Consider the following 12,380-nt stretch of genomic DNA (forward strand, 5'->3'; position numbering starts at 1 on the left):
GACAAAGGAAATAAAGGATGGCATTTGCATGTTAAACAAAAACAAGTTGGTTAAGTTTAGTTATAAGAAAGGATACAGTGATGTTACTTCTGAGAATTGGTCATTGTGCCCTCAACAAATCACTTCAGATGATAGGGAGACATGATGCAATAAAAGTGGACTTCCAGAAACTGTAGAGCATTGCTGATCTGTTGAATGGCATATATGAAAGAGAAAGATTTCAGCTAAAGTACAACTTAATATCTGTTGGTATAAACGCTTTAAAACTTTGCAGAATATATGAAATAGTTCTTACAAGTGTTATGAAGCTCTTTTTAAAAATCTGTTTAAAGCAATACAGTTAGAAGGAAGTTATTTTATTCTGTATTCTTATATGTAAAGTTATATATATAATATATATAATAATATCTTCCATCGATGATGTCTATTAAACTCAGATTTTACAGCAACATGCAGATCACGATGTTGCTCTTGCTGTTCCTTTTGTTTGTGGACGGTAAGTTATGGTTTTATCTACTTTCGGTTTCGTTTTCGGAAGGCTGTAGGTTACTGGAAAAAAATAGCTTTCATATTTACAGTTTATATGGAGAATTAAATGTCAGTAACGTTACACAAGAAAAGATGCCATGATTAAAAAGTGTGAGGAGGGGTAAATGCGATTGTTTTTGATAGCATGCATGGTGTACAGTTTGTGATAATAGATGTATAAAGTAGAGCTGTAATCGGGCCTTTAAAGTTAGGCCCGACGGGACCCGAGCCCGACAACTGCATTTTGATTGACAGCTATTTTAAAGCCCGAACCCGTTTACAGCCCGACATTCACGCACACAGCTCTTTTGCCTTTTGCCAACAATGAGCAATTTATTGATGTTTTAACATAATTTACTCATAACTAACGTAGACTAGACCACTTGGAAGTTGGAATAAAGAAATAAAATAAGTCCTCTGTGACATCGTAAAATCTCAGCATTCTAGACATAGGCTCATTTAACCTATAAATAGACCAACGCACCAATAAAAACGAGTCATTTAAAAAAAATTAAATTAAGATAAATTTTAAATTAAGATGGGTATTTGGCAAAAACGAAATTAAGATAAAGGCTCCGCCGGATTTGCTTTATTTAATAAAAGAATAATGCCAACATTAGCGTAAACACTCTGTCAACATTACCCAGATAGCAAATGACATGTGGCCCAGTTCTGGCCCACATCTCCCATATTCTTCTGGCCCACATACAGCGTGGAATGACGGCGATGACTCAACCTGAGTCTGGCTGACATATGGTGTGGGCGACACCTGGCCCAGATGTCAACCACGCCATTTCTGAGATGTGGCCCAGATCCGTCCCAGTTGTGGCTGACTTCTGGGTTAGATATGGCCCATATTTACCCTTTCTAGACACAAAAGAATATGTAATTCATCCAGAATAAAGAAAACACTCATGTAGTCTAAACTGCTTTATTAAAATATAAAAATTAGACAAATAAATATACATACATGAATACAACTGCATGTATAGATATAAAACAAATACATTTACATTATTACAAAATAAAAAATACAGATAAATATTTATAAATATAGTTAAATACACATTAACATTACATTTACATTTAGCAGACACTTTTATCCAAAGCAACTTACAAATGAGGACAATGGAAGCAAAATCAACAAAAGAGCAATGATATACAGGTGCTGGTCATATAATTAGAATATCATCAAAAAGTTGATTTATTTCACTAATTCCATTCAAAAAGTGAAACTTGTATATTATATTTATTCATTACACACAGACTGATATATTTCAAATGTTTATTTCTTTTAATTTTGACGTTTATAACTGACAGCTAAGGAAAATCCCAAATTCAGCCGCGGCAGAGAGGAGCGAGTATGAGAAACATTCAGATACACAGGCTGATTCAGTCTTCTGAATTGGGAGTAGCGAACATGCATTATAAACTTCTTTCAAATTAGAAACTGTTGGGGAGATAAAATGTGCAAGATAACGTATATGTACTAATAAAAACATAAAACAAAAAAAATGTATCTTTTACTCTCCAGTACTGAAAGCAGAACTGATAAGGGAGCCCTTGATACTGTGACACAGCTCTTTCAAATTAACATTACCTTTTTTGCAGTGGCGGTAGTTTGTATGTCCATCTATAGTTGCCATCATCTAAGGTCTTTTGAGTACTGGTATCATCTGAAGTCCTCACAAGTCCTGCAAGTCCTGTGCTGTGCAGTTTCTAATAACCTTGGGATGGACATTTGCAGAAACAGGAGGGCAAAGGGAGAAAGATTAGCATAGCTGCTGTTCATATCATTTCAGGCAATGTGCACTTTTTACTATTTCATCAATGGAGTACATTGAGTACTATTTTTAATCTAGTAGGTTTAAACTGAAATAATTTTTCTAGATCCTTTAATAAACATATTATTTGTTGTCTGTTTTTGGGGAACAGACACAGTCTCTATAGAATGGACTGCATATGCCAGAGTAACATTTAATACATTTTAATAAAGTTTAACTGGGAGGAACATCATAACTGTAATTTACAACCATTCAAGAGTTTGGGGTCTGTAAGATATTTTATGCCTTTATAAAAAATCTCTTATGCTCCATTTATTGAATCAAATTACAGTAAAATAGTAACACTGTGACTATTACAATTCAAAACAACTCTTTTCTATGTGAATATTATCTTAAAACATAATTTATTCCTTTGATCAAAGCTGAATTTTCAGCATCATTACTCCAGTCTTCAGTGACACATCTTCAGAAATCATTCTAATATGATGATTTACTGCTCAAGAAACATTTCTGATTATGATCAATGTTAAAATACAGACGTGCTGAACATTTTTTTTGTTGGATTCGTTCCCAGACAGCAACATAGTGTTGGCCCAGATCCGGCCCACATCTGGCCCGCATGAAATCCATGTGGGCCAGATGTGGGCCAGACTTGGGCCGAAACTGCTTGCTGTCTGGGTTGTTACATAGACTCCAAACATTTTAATGTTAGTGTTACATGCATCAAATTGTTCAAAATCATCTGTTTCAAATAGTGTTCCTGTAGCTCAACTTGTAGAGCACTGCGCTAGCAAGCAAGTGCAAGGTTGGGGGTTTGATTCCTCGGGAACACATGATATGTAAAAATTGATAGCCTGAATGCACTGTAAGTCGCTTTGGATAAATGCATAAATAAATGCAGGTCTTTTGAACTTTGTATTCATCTGTGAATCCTGAAAAATAAACAGCAGCACAACTGTTTCAACGCTGATAATTCGTTTCTTGAGCAGCAAATCAGCATTTCTGAGGGATCCATGTGACACTGAAGACTGGAGGAATGATGCTGAAAATACAGCTGCACATCACAGGAATAAATTAGTTTATAAAGTATTCACATAAAAACAGCTATTTTAAATTGTAATAATATTTCACAATATTACTCTTTTTACATATTTTAATCAAATAATTACTACAGAGGTGGGCAGAAGATAATTATTACAAATTGTTAGCTAGCTTTTGAACACTAGTGTACTGTATATTTGAGGTTTGACTTACTGTACTAGTCTTGTGGTCAATAGCATCTTGGAGATGTTGTCTTACAGTAGGTTCACTCCGACTCTGCTGGATGCAGCAGGCCATCAGCACTGAAGAATCTAGGAACAAAACAAGCTATTTGACACAGAGCCAACAATATTTAGTCTGCAGTTCCAGGTTTATTAGATGGAAACAAGCTAGAGCAGGTGAGATGCAAAAAATAAATAAATAAAATAACAGATTCATTGAGATATATGTTGTGAAAAAAATGCATATTAGGTTACCTAACCTTTTCAGCACTTCCTACATCTCTGTCAGCAGCTCCCTTCAGAAATATTGAAATCTTGGACACTCCCTTCTGTTGTAGAAGGATTATTTTATTATTCTTGAAATCGCAGAACAGTTTTATGTTTACCATAAAAGATCAAAACAACTTTAGTTTTCTGCCAATTTTGGCGCTCCTTGATAACGTGACGTCATCGATAAACAGTAAAGTGTAAATGTTAAGGTTAAATAAATTAAGCAATTTCCAATCATCCATTGAAAGATTACCAACAAAACAGTCAAAAGCTATCATCTACAGATGAAGATTTGATTAAAAGCCCAAACTTTCATAAATAAGAGCACAATAGAGTTATCATCCCTGACGATACGTCGTCTGAAAACGGTAGAAATGCTAACGGACTTTTTCGAAGACATTAAACCATTCCTATAAAGTAAATAAACAACAGAAGCGACTCAAATACAAGTAAGAGAAGTGTCAACAACAGTTATAAGTAGTATTTGTGTGATTTTATGGACTTAACTCACCTGAAATCAGTGAAATCACAGAGAAACGGGGTGTTTCCTCGTGACATCTGCAGTGTTGCGCTCCGTTTCCATGGCAACTCCATCCGGTCCGCGCGCACGCCCATGAAAGCACGTCACGAATTAAAAGTCACACGCTTACGTTACATAAATAAACATATGAATAAACATATGCCCCTTATTTTTTTTCTGTAAGAGGGGGCGCGGCCATTTGTAAATGTAATGTGTCTGGGTTTCGGTGTCATTCCAGCTATATTAGCTGTACAAACAGCTTGTTTTGCTGTTTACTGTTGCAAACTGCTGTATCTTACCATGTTATTTTTAATGTATTGTCTTAATTATGAACGTACTGGTTTGTAGTGCAAACAGTTTTACCGTTTACTGTACTTTGTTCTTCTTGTTATTTCTCTATAACCATGACCATAAGTCTCACACATTCACATACAATTGCTTGGTGGATAGAAGTAGATCACTACATAATTCAAAATGTCATTCAATTATGATATTTCTAATTTAAAATTAATTTTGTAGTTCTATAGCCCAGTGCAAAATGCCAGGCCTGCACATAATAGTGGGACAAAGTGGCACTTTTATAGTTGAAGATTTTGTATTGTTGCTTTTACGAACACTCATATATGTGTGTGTGTGTGTGTGTGTGTGTGTAAAAGGTGCATCTTGAAGAAATGTGAATATCATGAAAAAAAACTTTTTATTAAAAAGTGAAATTTTTATATATTCTAAAGATTCATAATTATTATTTTTTTTTGATGATTAGAGCTTAATTTAATGAATGTAATGATTGCATTTAAAAGTAAAAAAGGAGTTAAACAAATAATATTTAATTATTTAAAATTATTTTTAAAGAAACTTTGTCCTGTGGTGTGACAGTACAGGTGTCACAATGGAGGATTTTTTTTTTTTTTTTTATCACACCAAAGGACGTTTCAGCCTTTTCTGTCAATTAATGACCTTGCTTTTCCAAGCTAACCTGTCATTAGTGGCAAGCAAGACACATTTGCTAAACTTTCTAGGATTATGTAGCTTAACATGCACTTTTTAATTAAAAATATATATAATTTAGGGGTGTCAATATTAATGCACAACAAAGCATAAAACATTTGTAGTGGTTCCGAAAAAGTTCAAAGGTGTCACACCAGAGGACATGGTACAAAAATGTAAAAAAATCGAATAACATTGCAGCTTCATAACAGGTCCGTGTAGGTCAAATAAATGTGTGTATGTATTTATATTATGTGTCCTGAAATATTATGGGCGTCCAGTACTCAAAATAGTTTTAGAACCACTGACTGGTAAAGAAAGGTGATCTGCCAGGACGTGTCTTCAGAAAATGGCACATCTGGTCACCTGGTATAGGCCATATCTGGCCCACATACAACAAGCCAGAACTCAACCTAAAACCGGTTTGTCAAACACGGGCCAGATCTGGCCCACACACAGCAAGCCACGACTCAAACTAAAGCCGGTTTGTCACACACGGGCCAGATCTGGCCCACACACAGCAAGCCACGACTCAAATTAAAGCCGGTTTGTCACACACGGGCCGGATCTGGCCCACACACAGCAAGCCACGACTCAAATTAAAGCCGGTTTGTCGCACACGGGCCAGATCTGGCCCACACACAGCAAGCCACGACTCAAATTAAAGCCGGTTTGTCGCACACGGGCCAGATCTGGCCCACACACAGCAAGTCACGACTCAAATTAAAGCCGGTTTGTCGCACACGGGCCAGATCTGGCCCACACACAGCAAGCCACGACTCAAACTAAAGCCGGTTTGTCGCACACGGGCCAGATCTGGCCCACACACAGCAAGCCACGACTCAAACTAAAACCGGTTTGTCACACACGGGCCAGATCTGGCCCACACACAGCAAGTCACGACTCAAATTAAAGCCGGTTTGTCGCACACGGGCCAGATCTGGCCCACACACAGCAAGCCACGACTCAAACTAAAGCCGGTTTGTCGCACACGGGCCAGATCTGGCCCACACACAGCAAGCCACGACTCAAATTAAAGCCGGTTTGTCGCACACGGGCCAGATCTGGCCCACACACAGCAAACCACGACTCAAATTAAAGCCGGTTTGTCGCACACGGGCCAGATCTGGCCCACACACAGCAAGCCACGACTCAAATTAAAGCCGGTTTGTCACACACGGGCCGGATCTGGCCCACACACAGCAAGCCACAACTCAAATTAAAGCCGGTTTGTCGCACACGGGCCAGATCTGGCCCACACACAGCAAGCCACGACTCAAATTAAAGCCGGTTTGTCGCACTCGGGCCAGATCTGGCCCACACACAGCAAGCCACGACTCAATTTAAAGCCGGTTTGTCGCACACGGGCCAGATCTGGCCCACACACAGCAAGCCACGACTCAATTTAAAGCCGGTTTGTCGCACACGGGCCAGATCTGGCCCACACACAGCAAGCCACGACTCAAATTAAAGCCGGTTTGTCACACACGGGCCAGATCTGGCCCACACACAGCAAGCCACGACTCAAACTAAAGCCGGTTTGTCACACACGGGCCAGATCTGGCCCACACACAGCAAGTCACGACTCAAATTAAAGCCGGTTTGTCGCACTCGGGCCAGATCTGGCCCACACACAGCAAGCCACGACTCAATTTAAAGCCGGTTTGTCGCACACGGGCCAGATCTGGCCCACACACAGCAAACCACGACTCAAATTAAAGCCGGTTTGTCACACACGGGCCAGATCTGGCCCACACACAGCAAGCCACGACTCAAATTAAAGACGGTTTGTCGCACACGGGCCAGATCTGGCCCACACACAGCAAGCCCCGACTCAAATTAAAGCCGGTTTGTCACACACGGGCCAGATCTGGCCCAGAAACAGCATGCCACAACTCAAACTAAAACCGGCTTGATGTGTGTGGGCCAGAGATGGCCCATATAACCTCTGCCGCTGCCAGAACTGAGCCAGATGTGCCATAGTTGGCCCAGATGAGGCCCGGATATGTATGCTATCTGGGTATGCATTTAAGACTCAATGAATATTTAGTTATCATTTGAAAAACCTTTACTCACAGAGATTAGGCTAGGTCTACATGTTTTTGTGGAGGGAAATGATTGAATCTACTGTAGATGTCTTCAGCGCGCTCCTGCACGTGCGTCATGATGGTGCGTCATTATTCACTCATTATTCTCATTATAAGCATGGTCAAAACTTTTCCACACCTCAGAGTTTGCTTTAGTTGCTGGTGCAACCAAAACGTAATCACCAGAGGCAAGCCTCCGTTACACCTGCTCAGCATTCATTTTCGCATCTTTCTCACGCTAATCGAAACACATCACATGACCACTCGTTTACCTCGCAAACCGGAGCGCGAGCCCGAGCCCGGCCCGAGCCCGCGTAAGATGATAGAAATTAAGCCCGAACCCGTCGGGTTCGGGCAAAGATCTTCAGCTCTAGTATAAAGTTTGGGAAAAGTTTGTTTCATATTCGCACATTCTCACTTTTCCGCGTTCAATAACTTTCTAATAATATGAGGGGCTGCCAACTTTTGAATTCAACTTTTACTCAAGTGTAAAAAGCCTGTATTTTTCGTGGAATGGAGATCCAAAGTCATTTGGGTATTGCCCAGTGTTTGGATGATAATGAAAATGTGTTGCTAAATGGAGAGTTTTGTGAGGAATTCCAATGGAGTGTACTGTTAATGTTTATAATAGAATAAAAACAGCTGTTCCCGTTGCTTTGAGATTAATAGATAAACAAGATAATTTTGCATCGCCAAGTTTAACCAGAATTGAGGTTTTCTTAGAAGTTTACATTTTTGTGAGGAAAATGTACACAAATAGAGTTACTAGAAATGTTTTTTCACGGGATCATTAGCCAAATCCTATCAGATGGGAATCATACGTGATTAAAGATTTTGATATGGATGGAGTTTTAGAAAGTCTCTTCCCCTTCTTACTAAAGATAAAGAGATCGGCTTTAAGATTCAAAATTAGATTTGTCCTGCCAATTAATTTTTAAGATTTACATTTATTTTGATGTGTGTGTGTGTGTCTGTATATATAGAGAATTTGTGTGTGTGTGTGTGTGTGTGTGTGTGTGTGTGTGTGAAACAAGTATTGATACTTCAGATGTTGTTTATTCCTACCCCTTAATGTAAAGGTAGTCAGGTTTGTTATTTTTCTTGAAAACCAAAAGTTTGAATATATTCATTTCATGTCATGTCTTTGGGAAGCTTTTTTGTTCACAAGTGCAGAGTCTGCAGATGGTTTCAATTTAAACCCAATTATAAATTAAACTCTTGGAGGTTGAACTTATTTTGTTTGTTTCTCTCTGGCTGATGCTGATATTTAGAAACCAGGGCAGCTGATGGCCAAAATATGATGCTGATTTTTTTGGTTGATATGTGTGGCTGATTTTCTTTTTCATTTTTCCCTCTTCATCTCATAAAGTACAGATTGAGTAAATGATTATTGCAGGGTACAGACAGTAGGAAATTTCTGTGTTAAACATTTCCGAGTTGATTTCAACACCCAAAGAGTAATTTAAACACTTTCAGAGTAAAATGGTGTTTGGTGTTGGAGTTATTTCACAGAGTTTACCATCAGTGTAAAAAAAAAACTCCACAGAGACGTAATTAGACTCCGCCCATGCATTTCCAATCGTGCTGGTGAAATCCATGAAGACGTCGCCATTATCCTCGTGTGACTTTGAAAGGTAAGTTAAATGTAATCATACTTTTACATTTATGATTGGTGCTTATTCAGTAGAGAATGTACAACATAATGTGCTATGGAGCACTGTGCATAAACGTAATTAGGCTGTGTGTGTGCGTTCGCTTCCACATTTTAACTTAACATACATCTAGGCAGAGATGTATAGTAACGAAGTAGAACTACTTCACTACTGTACTTAAGTACTAAAAGGCGGTATCTGTACTTTACTGGAGTATAATTTTTTTCTCCTACTTCCACTTTTACTTCGGTACATATTTTCGCTGAGTTTAATACTTTTACTCCGATATTTTTTTTATGTGCTGCATCGTTACTCGTTACAATTATAATAATGTTACGAATCATTCCATTACAAACCACTGCCAGAACTGTAGATGGCAGGTTTGATGAAGCTGGCACATCATTGAGCGAATCAAGCGAGACTGCGCGTGCTGACTGAACTGCTGTGAAGAGAGAGATGAACACTGAGCCGACCCAGATAATGACTCGTTCACGAGTCAAGAACCGGTTGCATCGGTTTTCGGATGACCAGTAGTTCTTTCTGACAGCTCGATTCAATAAACCAGTTGAAGAAAACAGTTCACCGATTCTTTTGTGCTCGATGCAATGGCGTCATTGGCGTTGACTGCACATGGGCTCATAACACTAGCACAGAATCAGTTCAGAATCAATCACCAAAAGAATCAGTTCAGTTCAGACGCTCTGTGTGTCGGTTTGCTTCACGCTAAATCACACATGCGCAGTATCATCAGCTCCTCGGTTCACGAATCGGACGCGTCTGACAGAAACGGTTCTTGACTCGTGAACGAGTCATTATCTGGCTCGGCTCGGTGTTCATCTTCAGTTCTCTCTTCACAGCAGTTCAGTCAGTGTACTGTTTGAGTAAATGAATTACTCCGGGATATTGGTTTGTTTGAACTCAGAGGGAGTGTCAGACACATTAAACAAGTTAACAGCTTAATTCATCTGTGGATTAATGCGTATTGGAGACGCGAACTGTTTAAAACGATTCAGTTCGATTTGGTGGACTGTTTCAAAAAGATCCGGTTACATCGAATGATTCGTTCGCGAACCAGATATCACAAACTGCTTTGTTTTTAACTGTCTTATAACAGACACGGAAGAGAAGACAATGCTGAATAAAGTCGTAGTTTTTGCTCTTTTTGGACCAAAATGTATTTTCGATGCTTCAAAAAATTCTAAATGACCCTCTGATGTCTTAAGGGTTTGAAACAACATGAGGGTAAGTTATCAATGACATCATTTTGCAAATTGGGCTAACTGACCCTAGTAACCGTTTTTTGTTTACAAGAAGTTACAGTCAAAGGAATTGTGATTGTCCTTTAGGTTAATCATTTGAAATAGTAAAAACAATATGTTCAAACTTTTGACTACTTTCTTTAATAGCTACATAACACAATACTTCTACTTTTACTTTCAGTACTTGAGTAGTAAATTTTAAAATAGACTACGTGCAATACTTAAGTACAAAAATTTTTGAATACTTTAGTACTTCTACTTAAGTGTGGTGCTTAAAGAGCACTTCAACTTCTACTCAAGTCACTTTTTTGATAGAGCACTTGTACTTTTACTCAAGTATGGGTCTATAGTACTTTATACATCTCTGCATCTAGGCAGCGGTTTACTACGCTCGCGCTTTTCGATTTAACAGCTTGGCCTCTAATTTATTAAAATGATTTACCGAATTAATAAAACGAACGATCTTTTACAAAGCCTCGTTTATTGCCATCGTCGATGTGATTAGCTTCGTTAGCTAGCTAAGATACTGTACGAACAGCAGAAGTATGTGAAGCTGGACTGCATTTAAGAGAGGTTTATGAACTTTATGCAATTTCACGTCAAATGTTTTTTTTTTTTTCTTACTCCTTTAAAATAACTAACAATTTGATTACAATCTGATAAATTCTGTGTATTGTGTTGTTGCCTCATTTCTGTATATGCCTTTATCATATAATGTTCTGTAGAAATAATTCATATTTACATTTTGCTTGCATCATCAAGATACATGTTTTCAAATCAGACATTTGTTTTGAAGCAAGAAAGGGCGTCAACTTAAATAATTTTTTCATTTTTTTTCAGTCATGGAGAAATTTATCTTGCCACCTAATGCAAAAGTTACATACAAGGATGCAACAGGGACAGAAGTCGATGCAGAAATATTCAGCGACCTCATTGGACAAGGCAATGTGGTGCTGACTGTTTTCTCAAATGATGGTGAGCTTCATTGAATGTTTAAGTTGTTATCAAGCAACTCAGGATAAATATGATAAATTGGCTATTTTTGAATCTTGTGCTGGTCATCACAATATTTGTAATATTTTAATAATATAATAACAAGTAATATTTATATTATTTCGAATTTTCAGACTCTTTGTCTTCCATATCTGAGAAGTCTGACAAAAGCAACAGTTCAAGTGCATCGACTGTAATCTTACATGAGGTCCCTAACAAGAGACAGAGAAAAGAGGACACATCTGCACTGTCTGCAAAACAGGTTAGAACAAATGTCAGTGTCCTAAAGGTTCTGTTCACCCAGAAATGAAAATTATCTAAAATATATAATTTTTTTTAACCCTTATGAGTCTGTGGTAATTAATTAATAATCAAGGTCATTTTTATTTTAATTCATTATTATTATTATTATTATTATTTTATTTTTTTTAAGTTGGTCGAGGATGTTCTAATTGATGTGGTGAAGGAGTACTACAGGAGTATCAAGAAATAGAAACTCTAACAGATGCCACAAGAAGACAACTGATCAACATACTGGTGGCTTACATGATTGATACACATGGGTATTTTAATTTATTTAATAAAAAAACAAAACAAATAGCTGAATCAGCATTGTATAAATTAAGACCAATTTGATATCTTCTCTTAGGCAACTCCCTACTAAAGCTATCAGAGAACCGTATGCTCTTGGCATAGTGATACTGTTCCCTCAAAGATCCATATTCCAAGAAAGGCTTTGTAAGTAATCGTCTGCATGACCCTTTCATGTTATAATTGCAATGTTATGATATCGATATCTGACATAGAAATGTGATTCTTTTAAGGAACACTTTTATGATGCTGCAAGCAACACAGGATACATTGCTTGGTATATGAAAACAGTCCACAGTTAGATTAGACGAGGATCTTTGCCACTAGACAGCCCTCATGATGTTTCTCCAGAGCCCCTTTCACACTGCCATTCCGGCAAATACAGGGGTAAAGTGTTCCTGTAATTGTTCCCTGGTCACTAGATTCTGCACTTTCACACTGCCAGTG

The 12,380-nt window shown here is 38.1% G+C and overlaps 1 protein-coding gene across 2 annotated transcripts in view; it reads left to right on the top strand.

The window, feature by feature from the left end:
* Positions 1 to 370: 370 nt before the first annotated feature.
* The window catches only part of LOC113099024 (uncharacterized), a 33,942-nt gene continuing 21,932 nt past the window's right edge, over positions 371 to 12,380 (top strand). Inside the window, exons 1-6 of one of the 2 annotated variants that reach the window (XM_026264074.1) lie at positions 409 to 496; positions 8,985 to 9,072; positions 11,190 to 11,324; positions 11,477 to 11,604; positions 11,776 to 11,905; positions 11,992 to 12,080. In XM_026264074.1, the coding sequence (XP_026119859.1) occupies positions 11,889 to 11,905; positions 11,992 to 12,080 (106 nt within the window). In that variant the 5' untranslated portion in view covers positions 409 to 496; positions 8,985 to 9,072; positions 11,190 to 11,324; positions 11,477 to 11,604; positions 11,776 to 11,888. Of the gene's footprint in view, positions 497 to 8,984; positions 9,073 to 11,189; positions 11,325 to 11,476; positions 11,605 to 11,775; positions 11,906 to 11,991; positions 12,081 to 12,380 lie in introns of both variants that reach the window. The other variant, XM_026264075.1, reaches the window with a different exon arrangement.

The sequence above is a fragment of the Carassius auratus genome, unplaced genomic scaffold (genome assembly GCF_003368295.1).
Source record: "Carassius auratus strain Wakin unplaced genomic scaffold, ASM336829v1 scaf_tig00216836, whole genome shotgun sequence".
In the NCBI taxonomy this organism is placed as follows: Eukaryota; Metazoa; Chordata; class Actinopteri; order Cypriniformes; family Cyprinidae; genus Carassius; species Carassius auratus.